Source organism: Fonsecaea pedrosoi (genome assembly GCF_000835455.1).
Source record: "Fonsecaea pedrosoi CBS 271.37 unplaced genomic scaffold supercont1.6, whole genome shotgun sequence".
Classification (NCBI taxonomy): domain Eukaryota; kingdom Fungi; phylum Ascomycota; class Eurotiomycetes; order Chaetothyriales; family Herpotrichiellaceae; genus Fonsecaea; species Fonsecaea pedrosoi.
The window spans coordinates 1,863,985-1,881,288 of record NW_013550610.1 but is presented as its reverse complement, the minus strand read 5'-3'; the positions used below and the strand labels follow the sequence as shown (position 1 = coordinate 1,881,288).

The window sequence follows — 17,304 nt, the reverse complement described above, 5'->3', positions numbered from 1 at the left end:
CGGGCTCGGCGACATTAAATTTGGCGCGGCGTTCACTTGCGGCTCGCGCCGACCCCGCCAAGCTATATGGGTCTTATGTCTTGGCGCTTAGTCATTTTCTGAATGGGTGACACTCACCCAACACTTGAGTGACACCAGATGGGATTCACCAATATCCGCATCACCAGCAAACACATCCCAGGGTTTGTTCTCCCTTGTGCAAACTCATCCTTCCAAGCTAGGGCTTTGGCCCTAATTCGTGATCCCCTGCAGAGACTGTGCTGCTACAGTTTTAATCGGTACGCAGAGTTATTGGCCAAGAAATCGAAGCGCGGCGGTGCAGCAATTTCCGGGGGCCATTCCGACCAAGACGTCCCACGCATTCCCGGGTATCCTCCCCCTTCCCTCAGCCGTGCCCCGGACACCGAGGTCATGGCCTCCTACAAGGTCTATATCGCGCGGTTCAAGTCGATGCCCGTCTTCCACGACGCAGTCTACATCGAAGCGGAACAGGGCAAGGGGTGGATTTATCAGGTCATGGGCGGCCACGGCCCCGGATGGCAATACGACGCGGGACAGCGCGACGATATCGAGGGTTCGGGGCAGTTCTACATGAAGTACGAAAAGGGCACCGTGGCACAGGCCAATCTGTCCAAAGTGGACGGCATTTGTCGCTCGATCCCTGTGCCCCGCAATCAGGAGATAGAGGGAGTCGTCGTGCGAAGGGACTGTCGACACTGGGTGCTCGACGCTCTCGAGCAATTAAAAGAGCACGGTATTTACCAGGAGATGAACGGATCTCGGCGCTGATGCAGTCTTTGTATGGCAGTCATGTTATTGATATCACCTTTCGAGCTTTTGAGCCAGCAAAGCAAACCAGGCGTATTCAATTTGAAAATGGAAACGGAACAACGGAGTATCTTACACATGTCAAAAACCAAGTGGTGCTTGGATGTTTCCCCAACCCAGCTGCACTCTTCATCTCCGCAAGTTTTCACGCAGAGCCCATCCCCTGTGCAGCCACAGTTGTAATCCAGACGGGCGAGAACACATAGCATATACAGTACTGTCCGGCGGCTACAAGTAAGCATGAATCGAGTAGGATGGCAAGCACTGGACAGGGCTTCCGGCCACGGACAAATTGACAGCGCGGCCGCAGTCGTGCATGTCTTGGTGATGCCTCTTTAGGTCAACCATTCGTGATGAGTGAACCGAAGGGGAACAATATCATGGAAGAATACAAGTAGTGCTATACTCTAGCTGCACGGGAGATCGCGACATTGTGTTCTCATGCCAAAGGCAGTCCTCGTAACCGCCTGATCGTCTCCGATGTGCACTCATATCGCCGTAAGTGCTACCTAGCACCTTATGTGTAAGCCTGACTCTCCTCTTAGGTTTGGCATCTTCAGATGAATGCTATGGCAGCATATTAGATAGCGCATGGTGTTTTGGTTGAGCGGCGCAGGGGCAGAGTCGAACAAGGCTTGATCTCGTTCATCTTCCAGTCTGTGGTCGGGGATACTTTCCACAGGTGGAATAATATCAGGTACCAGCTGTTTGATGATTGTATCCTCGCCTGGATCTTGGAGTCTTCGAGACGTTTGCTTCAACTCTCCAATAATGGCATCCTCCATCTCAGGCCGGGCTCGGGAGCGTGACACTATTCTCTGTGCCTTCCGTATCAGCTCTGGCGGAGGATTTTCGCGTTCAACAAAGATGATGCGATAGCGTAATGATTGCCGATAATCCGTGTCATGCACACTCGCAGTGGTCGTCTCGGACTCCCTGGGCGAGCTTATGGTGCTATTTCCAAGCTGCCCTCAGGGGATGAAATGACAGGGGCAGGTTTGCAGGGTATACCGGACGTGACTCTTGGAGTTCCGTTCTGTATGGAGGCTTCCCGGGACCAGGAGGAATCGTCTAGCCAGTTTTAAAATGAAAATATCCATGTCAGGTGTTGTCCTCGACTCTGTATACCGAGTCGAGCTGTGCCGCAGCCGTTCCGCCTCGTGGTTTGGTTCGCCTCTGTCCACAGAACGTCGCCGTTTCCCTGGTTGCATCGGCAATCAAGCATCACTAATGTGTAAGAGACACCGAACGGTTCTTTTGTCCCCCGGGTTTTCAAAATGAGAGTGTATGGCCTTCGGGTTTGACTTTGGCGCTATGGTGTTGTTTCGAGGCTTGCCGCTGTTTTTGCTGTCGTTGTCATTGTCGGCGTCGCCGCTGTTGGCAGAACGATGCCGCTTGCCCGAGAGTCAATCAGTTATTGAGTTCCCTGAAGGATTTCCCACGGCTCGACGAACCAGGCCTGGCCAGCAGTTGGCCAGGTGTCGTGCGACCTCCGTCTCGCTTCGCAACGCCAGCTGCCATGTCGGTTGCTGATGAGGCACGGCACGCGCGGCCATTCTGTGATATGGCGCAGGAAGGGGAACGGCAGACGTGGGGTTTCGTGGAGATATCGAGAGTGACCAAAGCCGTTTACTCGTAGTCGGCGGCGTAGGCTTTGGAAATAGGGCGATCACCTAACGTACGAGTCAGCACTGAGACGTCACGACCTCAATAGCAACTTGCAAATAGTGACCCGGTGAGGCTGAACATCGAGATCGTGGAATCTTTTCAAACTGCTCGAGGGAAATCATACCGACTACGTTTAGTACCTGGTCCAAACGAGCGACTAAGTATAGCTATCCGCTGCGAGACAGCACATCCTTCGTATGGTCTGTGCATTATACAACTACTCATCGATTGACATCATCTGGTGGCGTTCACCATAATCTATATTGATTGGTATATAGGACCGAGTGGCCATTAGGACTGCTCACTGAGTCAGTGGTATAGCGTATTGCTCGGACAGCCCGGAACAGCATCCAGCACGCCGCGGAACGAACCTCCAGAGTTACATTGCGGCCATTCCATCTATCTATCTATACCAAGCACCTCGGGATCATCCTCCGCTTCCACCCCGTCGGGATCAAGCAGACGAAGCTGAACATCAGCGGTATCTTTAGCTTCGTCGTGCTTCCTCCTCTTCGTCTTCTTGAGAATCCACGCCTTCAACCGCGGCCGAACCCTCTTGCACGCAAAGACGCACAGTGCAACAGACACGGCCGCGACAAGCACTACCACGACGACGACGACCCACGGGTTGATCCCCTTCAGGCAGCACCCGTACATGCCCATGTACCAGTGCACGAGGGTCTTGATGAGGTTGGGCTTCTCGCCCACGTCGGGCACCAGGCCTTTACGCACCAGGTGCTTGAACTTGGGTCCGTTGGGGCCGCTGTTGAATTTCTTCAGGCCAAAATACGGGACCGTCTCTTGTCGCGGGTCCGTGTCCGGGTATTGCTTGTCGCCCCAATTGCCGTTGAAGTTGAGCCAGTCGGTCGGGTCGGCGCCGGCGGGGTCTGCGGCGGTGAAGATTCCCCGTCCGCTTGTCTGAGGGTCGTAACGGTAAAAATAGGCTCGTTTGATGGGATCCCACATCCGGCCCTGGTCTGCGACGTCGATGAGGGCTTCGTCGTGGACATGGCTCCCCGCCGAAGGATAGTTTGCGTGGGATCCGCGCGCGCTGAACACGACGGGTCGCTCCCCCTGCTTCGAAAGGCACGCTTCGTCTTCCCACGCGCAGCTCTCGCCGCTGGTGTGGTGGCTGAAGTAGATCCCCGTCGGCTTCCCGTCCTGGAATCGGACCATGTTGTGTTCCCAGTCGCCCAGGTGATTTCCATAGTGATCGCCCGGCTTACTGTCCGGGAACAACCTGTTCAGCGGCGGAAGGACCTGCGAGATATCCGCCCCTTCGTTCCACGAGTAGAAGTAGAAGTAGAAAGCGTCCAGGACTAGTACTTCTTGCTGACCCTGCTGGGGGTCGACATGTTTTCCCTTCTTCGTCGTCTTCTCCACCACGACAACCGCACACGCTGTAGAATTGGTAAGGGCACCCGTCGCCGCATCAGGTGTCTCGCCGAGCACCCAGTCCGGGAAGGTCGACACGTCATCCACCGCCGTCAAGAAGACGTCGGTCCCATCTTTGCCGTAGGCGTTCAACAGCGACAGATTCTCGAGGCTTGCCAGCGGTGTCGCCTCGGTGATTGGTTCAAAGCCGATCCTCGGGGACGTGTGCAAGATATGCGTCAAGATGTCACTTGGCATGTACGGGTCGTCGGAGTGGAGCCAGACGATTGGGGCTGAAGAAGAGAGCTGGTTAGCCAATGCAAAATATTTCCTTCGCTAGCAAGGTTATACGATCGCTTCAATCTCGCCGGGTGACCTCAGGCGACCGACCGACAGTGTCACAACGGGAAACGTCGTTGGCCTTGCCTTCTTTTCTTCGGACACAACTCACCATGGTCCAGAACATATTGCGGAACCGTGTATGCGGCGACGAGCTGGAGAAGAAGCGTGCCAAAGAGACCCGTAGAGAGAATCAGATGCTCATATTGTCGGTGGCGCGAGTTCAATGCCCCGCTCATAACGAAGCTGCTTGGCGCCCCCTCCCTTCCGCGTTCTCTCTGTCGACTCCAACTTTGTTCCTTAGGCTCAAAGCAATACCTGCATGTTCTTTCCTCACCAATTATGGACACAAATAGGCGGAAGAGGATAAGTTGGGTCGGGTTGATGAGAAATGTTGCCAGTCAGCAAGACAATGCGAAACGCGCTAAGAGCCGAAAAGTGCCGAAGTCCCTCAGATGTGATTGGCTGGATTGGCTCTCAGCCTTGCACTCTTTTCTGTGACAAGGCTGACACTTTTTCTCGGACAGTCTGGTCATGGACTCTCTTTTTAAGACCAATGCCGACCTCCTGGAGATCGGGAAGCGTGTTAACAGTTGAGTGTGAAGAATAAAGAGAATGGAATGGTCCTCGGGTACACAATGTATCTATTCCTGACGTCTTATCGCCCGATTGTCTACAGACTACCAGTCAATCCTCCTTTGCGCCGCCACCCCGATTTCTCGTCCAGCCCGCACATTTCCAGTCCCAGACAAGGGCCCGACCGTCTTCTGGGGCCGCAGCCCTTTATCGTACCCGAGCCTCTTGTCAAGTCGGGCAAAGGGACTCGGTGTTTCATCCTGCTTGACCATCCACTTGCTTGTTCCAAGCACATTGTCCATCTCCTGCACAGGCGGCAGCTTGAGGTACACCCAACCATCATCCCGCTCCTCGGCCGGGAACGTGGCGATGGACAAACTGTTGTCGTTGGAGCACGAGCCGGCGCCCGCATCCTTCTTACCAAATTCAATCTCGCCGTTCAGCTGGAAATTCCGCTTGTGGTACGGGCAGCTGACGTAGAGTTTGCTGTCTTTGCAGCCGGGCGAGGTGATTTCACCCACGAGGCCGTCCGAGAGTCCAAAGGTTCGGCGGTGCGGGCACATTTGCTGGCTGGCGTAGTATTTGCCCTTTAGTTTGAAGATGGCGAGTTGCGTGTCGCCCCGTATCACGGTTTGTGACGAGCCAGTGTCCAGGTCTTGGAACTTGTTCGCCTCGACAATGGGTTGCCACGTAAGACTGGACCACCGGGTTCCCTTGAAGTCTTCGTCTACCGAGTCCTTGCTCCAGTACGCGGGCCTGAACTGGCCTCTCTCCTCGACCTTTTCCACAGCAGGTTCCCTGTTGTCTGCCGTGTTTGCAAATTGCTGAAACGCTCTCCGCTTCTCCGGGTCGTTCAGTACTGCCGTCCATTCGCAAAAGAATGTCCCAACAAGCTCTTGCATTTGTTTCTCGAGTTCCGCACAGATGCCGAGCTTGTCCTCTAGAATAACCTCGCGCAGATACTGGATACCACCAGGCAGATTTTCTACCCACCGAGCCGTTCTCTGAAGCCTGTCGGCTGTTCGGATGTAGAACATCAAGTAACGGTCGAGGATGGGGATGACGTCGTCTGGGGGGACGTCTTTGGCCAGGATTTCCGAGTGTCTCGGCGTCGCGCCGCCATTACCTCCCACGAAGATGTTGAAGCCTTTTTCTGTGGCAATGCACCCGAAATCTTTGTTTTGGGCTTCTGCACATTCTCGGACGCATCCGGAAACGCCACCTTTGATCTTGTGTGGTGCTCGAATCGACTTGTACCTCTCCTCCAGCCGGATAGCAAGACCGACCGAGTCTCCGATGCCGAAGCGGCACCAAGTGGTACCTACACACGACTTGACCGTGCGGAGAGATTTGGCATAGGCGTGGCCCGATTCGAGTCCACCTGCCACAAGCTCCGACCAGATATCGAGGAGATCCTGCTTCTTTGCACCAAACATGTCAATGCGTTGGCCACCAGTGATTTTGGTATAGAGGCCGTATTTCTTCGCAACTTGGCCGATGACGATGAGTTTGTCAGGGCTGATCTCACCACCAGCAACACGGGGTATGACAGAGAACGTTCCATTGCGCTGAATATTCCCAAGGTACTTGTCGTTGGTATCCTGCAGTCCGTGAAGTGGCTTCTCCATAACGTGCTTGTTGAACATGCTGGAGAGAATCGACGCAACGGCTGGCTTGCACACTTCACATCCGAGGCTGTCTGGATTGGTGCCGCTGGATCTCATGACTGCGCCAAAGTCTTTCAGTTTCTTGACGTACACAATGTTGTAGAGGTCAGCCCGTGAGTATCTGAAGTGAGGACAAATATGGTTCAGAACTTCTTGACCCATGTCTTTCATCGCCTTGTTGAATATAGACTGAACTAGAGGCATGCACCCACCGCAGCCTGTGCCCGCCTTGGTGCAAGACTTGACGTCGCCAATCGACTTGCAGGAGCCGTCCTTGACCACGCTCGCGACGTCGCCTTTGCTGACGTTGTGGCAAGAACAGATTTGTGTGTCGTCTGACAGGTCGTCGCCACTTTCTTCGCCATCTTTTGATGCACCGATGATGAATTGAGATGGAGGCACCTCCAATTGCTTTTTGTCCTTGACCATCGGCACCAGTCTGACATAGTCCCTCGTGTCGCCGATCATCATACCACCAAGGAGATATTTGCCGTCCACGGTGAACAAATATTTCTTGTATACAGCCGCAAATGGGTCTCTGTAGGTGATCGCTTTAACGGCCGGAGGTATAGACCCATGGGTGAGGTGCTTGTCCGCGGCTCTCTTCTCCTGCCGCTTGACGTGCCTCTTCGGAAGATCCTTCGGTCCATCTCTGTCGGCAAAGAAATCCCCGAAGCTGGCGACTTCGACACCCAACAACTTCAGCTTTGTGCTCAAATCTGGCCGTTTAAAGGTCCGAGGGCTGTGGAACTTGGCTTGGGTGAGATTGAATGATAGGACATCGGCTTGTTCGATCCCTGGTGCGATAAGACCAAACGTTTGCTCTCCCCAGCTTGCACATTCGCCAATTGCGTATATGCTTGGGTCACTCGTCCTGAGATCGTCATCGACCACGACACCACCTCCTCGGTCGGAGCACTTCAAACCCGCAGCCCTGGCCAACTCGTCTCTCGCCTTGATGCCGATGGCGAACATGATGCAGGAACACTCCATATCCTCGCCGTCCTCGAAGACAACACCCCTCACAGCGTTGTCCTCGTTGGTCAAGATTCTTCCAACCCTCTTGCCAAGCATAACGTCGAGTCCGAGATTGCGGACGAGCTCGACGACCATGGCACCAGCATCTCCATCGAGCTGCCGCGACAGGACCCATCTGTTTCTTTCAATGAGTTTGACCTGCTTGAATTCCTCCAGGTCCATCATGGCTTTGGCTGCTTCGAGACCTAGGAGTCCGCCACCCACGACGCAGCCTGTTGTATCCTTGACGGTCGTCGCGAAGGCGATGAGCTTCTGAAGATCGTCAATGGTTCTGTATACAAACACTCCATTTGCATCATGGCCGGGGGTATGCCGTGGGAGAATGGCATCGGACCCCGTAGCCAGAACAAGGGTGTCGTAAGGTATCGTATCACCTGAAGCTGTTACCACAACTTTCTGCTCCGGCTTGATTTCGGTCACGAGCGTGTTCAGATGGTAGCCGAAAGAGTCTGTTGCGTGGGTCTTATACCAAGACTCCGGGTTGAGGTAAAGCGACTCGACTCGTCTGTGCTGAAAGAAGCTGGTCAATCCGACGCGGTTGTAGGCGAGATGAGGTTCCTCGCCAATGACCACGATGTTGTATTCTTTCCTCTGGGCATCGAGTTTGAGGAGCTTCTCTCTGTCAAGCGGCGATTAGCTGGATGCTCTGATCTGGTTCCCAGGTTCGTCGTATCCTGGCCCAACGCCGTCTGTGAACTTACACAAAGGCTATGCCGACCATTCCCAGACCGACAACCACCACCTTCTTCCTTTGACCTGAGGTCGGCTTTCCATCACCGTGGGATTCCACCTGTTCCGGGTAGCGGTTGATAGCCATATCAGGCGATGTTGTTGGCCATGACATGTTGTCCACTTCTCTTCAGCCTGCCCGGTTGATACCCTTCGAATAATGCACAACTGCGAGTAAGTCAACGCAGTCGCATTATTCAGGATACAAATGCTCTGCTTCAAGTAAGAATGTCACATCAGGTACTAGAAGAGTGTCAGAGAAAAGAAAGAAACTTGTCCACAAGCCGACCTGATCTCAGTTTGCCATGTTCCCAGGTCGGTGACGCGACGCCGCAACCCACAGAGACCACGATCTCCGCGGGGAGCTTGGGTAATATTTACTGGGAGCTGGGAAGGTGGAAACGTCAGCCTATCAGCGAGACTTTGGGACGTAGATCCCAGGCGAGGAACTGCTGCTCCCAGTCCCAATTGGAGTGTTCTGCAACAGCCAATAGCGAATTATCACATTGTCATTTTCTATCGTCATTGAGTCGTCCGCACAAGCACGGACAGGAGCGACTGCGAGACTACGAACAGAGATGTTGACCATGGCTTTTCTCCATGGTCCTTGGAGATTTGACGAGAGGTGGTGGAGCGTGAGAGATAAGAAGACCGGGGCTGGAGAAGGGGAGAAAAGTCGAGACTTGAGTGGTTGTGAGACGTTGCGATAACATGCTGACTAGCATGTCTTGATTAATACATTGGCGCTGTCACGGTCAGTAAAAATTACCGTAATGTACTGGTATGATAGAAACACCTCGAAGATATTTCCCATCACGTGAGATTGTCATGTCCGCTCAATGTCTCTCCATGCTGGTTATATCTTCATGGAATCAGCCCGTGCTCTCAGAATTATCTTGACTATGCGGAGTACGACCCGTTGGATGGCCTAGAATCACCTATGGGAGTGCAGCCTGCCCTACGCAATGACAATGTCCTGCCAATCCTGATCGGTGACAACGCAAACTTCTAAAAGACCATCACTTGGTCATCACGCCAACCCTGCTCCAGCAGCGCTTCACGCATGGTCTTCTCCATCGCCTCTGGACCACATATGAGTATCAGCGTTTCATCTGTTCTGGTAGAGTGATCGAGAACCAACTGGCCGGTGATGCGTCCTCTCAAGCCCGTCCAGTCTCTGGGCGGGTTGGTAAGCGTATGCAGGACTCTACATCTGTGCTCATTCCCCATCAGCAAAGCGTCGAGCTCTTCTCGGCACAAAATATCCTCGAAAAACCGATTCCCGTCAAAGATGGTGCACTGCGTCTTGTCATCGGGGTCTCGAACGATGGCCCGGAAGACTTGATAGATGGGCGTGATTCCACTTCCTCCACAGATCATGATGAACGAGTCGACAATCCTCTCCTGCTCGTAGACGAGACATTTGCCACGGCCAACGTACTCGAACTTGCCGATCGGTCCCTTTATCTCGACGAAATGTCCGATGGGCAGAGCATCCATCGCCAGGGACATCTGGCCACCCGCGCGGCCTGCATTTGCAAAGTACACTTTAACGAGCATCTCCACGAAGCCCTGGTCGTTGATATCCGAGATGGGAGTATAACTGCGTATGATGGCTTCGCGGGTGACGGGGTCTCGGAGCCTCACCATGAGATGTTGACCGACGGGTAAGCCGAGGCGTTGCTCTGGATGCTCCAATGTGTAAGTAAAGATACGAGTATCCCCAGAAACAACTCGCTTGCTGCGGAGGATAGCCTTCTTCCATGCTTTGGCATTCAGGAAGACATCGGCAGGTTTCGCAGACTGCTCGATCTCAATCTCGCCCGCCATCAAAGCAGCTTTGGCGGCGTCATCAAGTGACCCGACATGATACTTGGGCATCATAGCCTTGGCTGTTTCGCTGTGGATTGCGAGAAACTCCTCAGTACTATCTAATCCTGCCGCCGAGATGATACTTTGCGCTCCACCTGGATGCTCCTTCAGGAAGGCCGTGCCGTCATACACTTCGCCCTTGACCACGAACCAGGGCTGTTGCTCGGTGCCATGTTTCTGAAGCTCGTCGATGGTGACAAGGTTCTTGAGACCTTCCTTGACCATAGAGATTTCCTTGGCCTGTTCTTCGATGGAGATCGTTGGTTCTTCACCGTCAAGTCTCTCCCCCCAAAAGCCGTTGGCCAAGTTACCCCCGGACTTCTTAACCCTTTCCATCCAGCCGCCAGGCATTAGTGCAGGCTGGGTCGGGTGTTCGAAGCGGAGGTGCTCGCCATCCAGGGTGATCGTGACACGGAACCAGGGGTTATTCATCATCCCTAGAACAGACCAGTACATGTCGCGTGGCTGAACATTCATGCTTTCGTCCATTGAACGCACGAGGATGTCTTTTGCTCTGGCGAGTTCGTCGGTGAGTAGACTGATCGACCAGAAACACCAGCAAAAGCACGTTTCGCGCCACGACATGTCAAGCCGGCCCCCAAACAGGTCTTTCTCCACGTGTCGGTAACGGTCCTCGACGTAGTCAATTTCTGCCAGCCGCCACGTTTTGCCTTTGTCCAGTGAGATCTCAACCCGTGTGATGCGGCGGCCACCTCCACTATAGGCATATCCTCTGGCTCTGTAGGTGTGAGGGGCTCGGTTCAGGCACAGCCGCTCCTCGTGCTGGGGGAAACAGATGACAGAGTTGGGACTAAGGTCGTAGATGGCATACCGTTCATCCATCCACCAATTCGTATTGCTTGCCGCCTCTTCAGGAGAAATCATGGTCGGCAGGACCCGGTTGTCGTAGATGTGATACCAGTTGTCACTGGGTGCATCTGTGACAATCAGCTTCTTCAGCCATTTGACAGACCGACCTCCGATCTGGCCGGGGATCACTGCACGCAAAGGCTTGCCGTGATCCGGTCGGAGTGTCTCGCCGTTCATCTTGTAAGCGAGCATGAAGCCTCGATTAGCGTCCAAGGCCCAGTTCAACTTGACAGATGTGCCATAGAATCCATTGGGAAGTCTGTCGGCGCCTTCCATACAGACATACCTAGCATTCCGCATGGGCCTCGCTCTTCTGATGACATCGGACATGACGACGCCGGTGAAGAGAGCCGTTGAGAGTCCAGCGGCGCCCCAAGAGAACCCTTTGCTCTTTCGGACCATGTTCTGTTCCTTTCTTCGATTCCCTGCACACACGAGGGTGATTGGATACGTTACTTGCTCGTATTCGGTCATCAACTCTTTTAGTGATATTGTCATCGGTTTTTCCACCAGCCCTTCCACTGTAAATTGCCAGTCAATAATATCTTCGTCCTTGACCTGCGGTACAGCGCCATGGTTCCTGACATAAAACAGTTCCGGACTTGTCAGGAAACCTTCGCTGAATAGTTCTGTGAGGGGTGCTTCGACATTGAATGGGTGGACTCCGGTCAGTCTGATCAGTCTCGGGTCACGCGGTACATGGCTATCCGGTGTCTTCAAGTCGAGGTCCAGGACTTTGGTAGGGGCAACGGTCGGAGGTGGAAGTGGTATATCTAGTTTTCCGCCGTCCAGCTCTGACATGCTACCGTTGGTTAATGGCGGCGAAGGTGGTAGAACATCTTTGACGAGCCGAATGTCTGCTTCTTCAATCCGTTCGGGGATGCCCTGGCTGTCTGTATTTAGTTCTTCCATCTCGGCATCGAGCGAGAGGATGACGATGGAGGAGCTCCGACGAATATCTGGCTCTCTTGTGGTCTGTAAGAATTGTGACTCTAGCGAGACATTGGAAAGGATGGGAAAAGGGTCTCAGGATGGTCCAAGGCACGATGGCCATCGGTTTAGGTTGTACGAGGGCATCATAAGACAACGATGAGCTGGCGAGGCCCCTCCCCAGGGTCCTGCGTCAGCAGTGGGATTTCTTTCTTCTAATTCCATTATTGAATCGCCACACCTGTCCGAAATCTAGAAGGAAGAACAGCAAAGCAATCTGTCTAGAGCGAACCTGCAAGAAATGAAGCGAGGAAGATCCGCGGAACGATCGCGGGATCAACGTGTGATGTTATTGCGAGGAGATGCTGTGCCTTCCGCTTATCTATTGTACCTTTCCTCATAAGGTTAGACCATTTTGGGCGGTAATGACCTTACCTAAATCCCAAATTTGTCAGACAGAATCATCGGACACCTTTGTTCATGTTTCACGTGATGCAGTGGCCCAAAGAAGCCTAGTGCACCGACCCCTCCAACTGCGCCTTTCATGTTGGGACTTTGAACCAGCATCCCTGCGTATAGGGGAGAATGCCAGCGAGAGATGAAGTCGCCTCTATCAGGCTCAAAGAGATGTTCTTCATCCTCCTTCGTGGAGCTTGAATCGCGAAGCCGCATTGACGCATCAGTAATGTCCAGACTTGCCGACCTATCACCTCTCAAGTTTCGTTATTGACACTGGACAGTGTGCATATCCTCAATGTGCCCGATTTGGTATCTTCTGCTCACATAGTCCTTACAGTTCATTTCCATTGAACCACCGTTTCTTCTACCTCCTTAGGTGCTACTTATTATCCTGGCTCGGCCGTCCTCTAACTTCCGAAGTTTGTCCCACATTACAGCGGCTGCGAAAGGGAAGTCCGTATCTCCTCCTTGAATACATTGACGAGAATAGAGGCGGCGCTGTCAAAACCCTGGCAAACAGGGGAGACGGACCCTCACCTCCGAAGGAGGTTGTTGGGCTAGCGACGAGCATGTTAGGAATGGCGCAGGTTCCGTTCCCTCGCATTGAAACCCTTATTGCAACTCCAGAACGATCAGCACAGACATCAATTTTGAGCAATCTGCTTGACCTGGGCTGCCATTGAGATCTTTAGGCCGGGAGTTTGTGTAGGCCCTCAACAACTTCGAAAGACCGCAAACTCGATGAGTAAAAACACGCCTCTCTCCCCTGTTTACTTACCCTACGACTCTTTCCGTGTCAATTCGTGCTGTATTTGGGCCCTGACAAGGAAACAAGCCTTGACACGGACTTCGCAGACTGATTGCAAGTCGAGAGAATCGTACCTTTTGCTCAAACCTCGTAAGTTGCGTGGAACACCAGGCGCCTTGCGCAAGAGCGTTGCCAACACACCAATGCATTGATTCGCTTATACGAGGTACACATTCGACTCCCCAGCCCAAAGGCTGGCTGCACTGGCTGCTGCAACCGTCCGACTAGTTCCTTGGTCCAGCATCACGAGCATCTACTCTTCCCAACTAGGTAATTAATTCCCTCGGACGGAATAATGACACTCCATTACCCATTTGTTGGCGCTTGGATGTCGAATCCGAAAACAAAAGAGACAAATTCCTGGCCTGTGTTTATTCAAGATTCCAAGAAATACGTCACACATTCATTCTCAGATGATTGAGAGTGATTCAGTTTCTGTTGTCAGGATTATTTTTACGTTAAAAGCTGCTCTGTTGCAACAAACGCCTCAGAAAGCAGAATTTCCATGTCGGGGACATGTTGTCATAACCTCGTACTTGAATAAATCGTGAGGGATAATGTCGAGGTTGACACTTTCCTCTTTCCCCCAACAAAAAAGGATGCCAAAGTACTCGGTGGAACCGCGTCCGACATTGGCAGTAGCATTGGCAGAGCTTGTCAACCTTGCCGCAAGACTTGGTTGGCCTGATATGCGTGATGTGAGAGTACGAGGTACTCCACGTGGATTACGGATGCATCTGTCCGACGGGGCAAGCTACGGGGTTGGCGGACTTCTTTTTGCTTACTTGAAGGAAAGGGGCGACGAGGTAGCGAGGGGGGGCCAGGGAGGCTGGGAGGGTAGGGTCTTTGCCACCATCGCATTACTGAGTTGGCTTGCTGGTTGTCTGAATGGTTCTAGTGTCGTTGGAAGACTTCTCCGATCAGCGCATGGTGCGCTGTGCTCGAGGTGGTTGGTCCGCCTTGCATTCGTAGGTTGGTCAGGCAGCCAGCGACCTTCAAGCGACAGCCAACTTGCCTGACTTGTCCTAGAAGAGAAAGTTCTCCGACTCTGTCGATTTTGGCTCCTCGCCTTGGCGCACGTGACCATAACTACTAGCCCCCACCCTGGAAATTTTTGCGGGCAGTTGATTCACCGAAACTTTTTCTGTACATTGTACGCAGAGCGAGTGAGTGAGCGACTCGGTTGGCCTAACGATACAGCACAACTGCTCCTGCTCCTGCACCAACACCTTTGTTTCCAAAGAGAGCAAATCCACCATGCCTCAGAACGAGTACATCGAACGCTGGCAGAAACAGCACGGCAAGCGGCTTGACCACGATGAGCGAGTACGAAAGCGAGAGGCCCGTGAAGGGCACGCCATGTCCGAGAAGGCGCAGAACCTGCGCGGCCTGCGAGCGAAGTTGCACCAGAAGAAGCGACACGCGGAGAAGATACAGATGAGAAAGGCCATCAAGGCGCAGGAGGAGCGAGACGTCAAGTCGGCTGCACCGAACGAACCCTCGTCGACGCCCCTGCCCGGTTACCTGCTCGATCGATCCCAAGCCAACCAGGCCAAGGCACTCTCCAGCGCGATCAAGAACAAACGGGCCGAGAAGGCGGCCAAGTTCTCGGTGCCGCTGCCCAAGGTCAAGGGCATCAGCGAGGAGGAGATGTTCAAGGTGGTCAAGACGGGAAAGAAGACGGCCAAGAAGAGCTGGAAGAGGATGATCACGCAGCCGACCTTTGTCGGGCCCGATTTCACCAGACGGCCCGTCAAATACGAGCGCTTCATTCGCCCCATGGGTCTCCGGTACAAAAAGGCTAATGTCACACATCCTGAGTTGGGCGTCACGGTGCAGTTACCCATAATCAGCGTCAAGAAGAACCCACAAAATCCACTCTACACGCAGTTGGGCGTGCTGACCAAGGGCACTGTTATTGAGGTCAACGTGTCGGAGCTGGGACTGGTCACAACCGGTGGGAAAGTGGTGTGGGGGAAGTACGCGCAGGTAACGAACGATCCTAGCCGTGACGGATGTTTGAATGCAGTTCTTTTGGTCTGAAAAGTACGGATGCCATGCGTTCAACATGATCAGATGGATGGAAAAGGCGAATCACCCACCCCATGTGTCCTACGTTCCTCCAGCGGCTTTTCATCATTCACAGCTCCTCGGCGAAAATGGCATGGTCCGAATACCCCATTGCTTTGACGGCGATTTTGGCGCTCTGGAGCAACCTCCCCTTGAGACTCAGACTCTGTCCGGGTTTCTCGACTAATGAAATAACGACGACCCGAAACGATCAGCGATGTGTGCTCGAAGTCAGGCTGCAGGGGGTCACAACAAAAGAGAAGGATGAAGCAGACTCACAGACATTGGTGATTTTGGCCATGACACCATAAGTTGCCTTGAACTCCAACGGCTTGAGCGCCCTCCAGATCTTGAGAACCTCTTCCGGCGGCAAGGGGATAAAGTTGGGAATGCTCCAGAGGAACTGGTACGAGATGGTGTCACTCCGCTTGCCCGGGTCGGGATTGTGGCTCGACTGCACCGCGAAGATGGTGTCTGCGACGAAGAGCGTCGGGACGGGCGTGTTTGGCGGGAGCGAGTGCAGGACCTGGCTGCCGGGAAAGTGCCCTCCGCAGATGACCGACGTGAGGCCCGGGAGGAGCTCCGTGCTGGGTTCTGTTAACAGTTTTAGAGTTGCCGACGGCGCGTCTTTTCTGTTGGCCCAGACCGAGTCGACCTCGGTCATGTACACGGGGCAATTGAATGTAGAGGACCAGTCGGCCCAGGTTCTGAGGGATTTGCGGATCCGTTGTCAGCATTGAAGAATACCACACGACGACCCTCAAGCCTGGTAGAGAGACCCGAGACTTGACAGGTCAAGGTCTGTCTTACGTATAAAAATGCGGATGTGAAATGATGATGAATTTCAACCCGCCCAGCTCGGTAATCTGCCAGGCTTTACGCATCAACCTTCAATCCATATCTGTTTCTTTATGTTCCTCGAGCAGTGACCAGGTAATGAACGTACGAACGTACCTTGTCCACGGTATCCTGGTCCAAATACGCCACCAAGTCCCAGAGGACATTGCCGTTGGGCGTCCTGATCAGGCGCGCTCCCTGGCCGATTCCGAACTATCACACAGCCCGTGCTCGGTCAATACATGGTAGTAGGAGAGGTACGATATGATATTATCATATACCCGGATATATATATCCATATACCCAAGTAGATACCCAGGCAGACACCAAGGTAGACAGACACATACGTACACACATACGTCCGTCCGTCTGTCCGTCCGTGTGTGTGTGTGTGTGTGTGTGTAGATAGGGTGGAGAAACATACCTTTGGTTCAGTGTGGATCTCGACGACGGTATCGTTGTGGTCGCACACCTCAAAGACGTTGGTGTAGGGTCCCTCTTTGAGCTTGCGCAGTGTCGTGAACGCTTGGCCTGACGGGGGAACGAATTGTCTGGGGTCCTATGGAGAGGCGGTTATGATCGTGAATGGATGTTCATGGCCACGGAGTCTCAGAGGTATGAGAGCGAGCGACGGATGTACATGGCCCAAGGCTGGCTGTTCTGAATAAGAAACACGACAGACAACCCCCTCTCCCTCTCCCTCTCCCTCTCCCTCTTCGGGGGTGGTACAAACGCAGAAAGGGAACAGGCAGACACGACAGGACTCAATCAGACAGTGCCAGTGCCAGGGTCGAAGCCAATGCCCAGGGCCAGAGCTGGGCGTCACACATACCTCGCAGATCCGACACTCATCCTTATCCCTACCCGTGTCTTTGTCCACGTCGTACTGCGCGCCGCACGCACAGCAGATCAGCAGGTCGTCTGACGTGCTGAGTTTTGGGCCTGCGCCTGCACCAGCGAAACCAGCCGCCATGGCTTAGAGTTGGAGTCGAAGTTGTATATCAAATAAAGGACTCGCTTGGACACGATTTCTTGGTGGCTGACCGGTTGACAGACAGACCGACAGACAGACTGATTGATGGATGGGCCTGAAAGGTAGAATGAGGATTCTTGTTCTTTATCTCGTAGACGCCCTTTCGTGTTGTATCAATCAAAGACTCTCCGTCTGGATGAAGAGATGACCTGGAGGATGTGATGGTGACGGACTTGTCCGTCTTATTCCTACAAGTCCAAGACCCG

General features: G+C 53.5%; 7 protein-coding genes across 7 annotated transcripts; 2 read left to right on the top strand and 5 right to left on the bottom strand.

The window, feature by feature from the left end:
* Positions 1-138: 138 nt before the first annotated feature.
* Z517_09502 (uncharacterized protein) lies at positions 139-789 on the top strand (the record flags this gene model as incomplete). The annotated part of the gene is made up of 1 exon (XM_013425410.1): positions 139-789. One exon carries the CDS (start codon positions 139-141, stop codon positions 787-789), a length of 651 nt encoding a protein of 216 aa, XP_013280864.1.
* A 548-nt stretch (positions 790-1,337) lies between these two features.
* On the bottom strand, positions 1,338-1,613 carry Z517_09501 (uncharacterized protein; the record flags this gene model as incomplete). The annotated part of the gene is made up of 1 exon (XM_013425409.1): positions 1,338-1,613. One exon carries the CDS (start codon positions 1,611-1,613, stop codon positions 1,338-1,340), a length of 276 nt encoding a protein of 91 aa, XP_013280863.1.
* A 1,282-nt stretch (positions 1,614-2,895) lies between these two features.
* Positions 2,896-4,448, bottom strand: Z517_09500 (uncharacterized protein; the record flags this gene model as incomplete). Its single annotated transcript, XM_013425408.1, has 2 exons — positions 2,896-4,163; positions 4,322-4,448. 2 exons carry the CDS (start codon positions 4,446-4,448, stop codon positions 2,896-2,898), a joined length of 1,395 nt encoding a protein of 464 aa, XP_013280862.1.
* A 441-nt stretch (positions 4,449-4,889) lies between these two features.
* Z517_09499 (nitrite reductase [NAD(P)H], large subunit) lies at positions 4,890-8,334 on the bottom strand (the record flags this gene model as incomplete). The annotated part of the gene is made up of 2 exons (XM_013425407.1): positions 4,890-8,109; positions 8,192-8,334. 2 exons carry the CDS (start codon positions 8,332-8,334, stop codon positions 4,890-4,892), a joined length of 3,363 nt encoding a protein of 1,120 aa, XP_013280861.1.
* Positions 8,335-9,227: 893 nt separating this feature from the next.
* On the bottom strand, positions 9,228-11,873 carry Z517_09498 (uncharacterized protein; the record flags this gene model as incomplete). Its single annotated transcript, XM_013425406.1, has 1 exon — positions 9,228-11,873. One exon carries the CDS (start codon positions 11,871-11,873, stop codon positions 9,228-9,230), a length of 2,646 nt encoding a protein of 881 aa, XP_013280860.1.
* Positions 11,874-14,415: 2,542 nt separating this feature from the next.
* On the top strand, positions 14,416-15,201 carry Z517_09497 (ribosome biogenesis protein NSA2; the record flags this gene model as incomplete). Its single annotated transcript, XM_013425405.1, has 1 exon — positions 14,416-15,201. The coding sequence occupies one exon, from the start codon at positions 14,416-14,418 to the stop codon at positions 15,199-15,201; it is 786 nt and encodes a 261-aa protein (XP_013280859.1).
* A 97-nt stretch (positions 15,202-15,298) lies between these two features.
* On the bottom strand, positions 15,299-17,038 carry Z517_09496 (uncharacterized protein; the record flags this gene model as incomplete). Its single annotated transcript, XM_013425404.1, has 6 exons — positions 15,299-15,411; positions 15,508-15,935; positions 16,039-16,094; positions 16,183-16,278; positions 16,490-16,624; positions 16,898-17,038. 6 exons carry the CDS (start codon positions 17,036-17,038, stop codon positions 15,299-15,301), a joined length of 969 nt encoding a protein of 322 aa, XP_013280858.1.
* Positions 17,039-17,304: the final 266 nt, after the last annotated feature.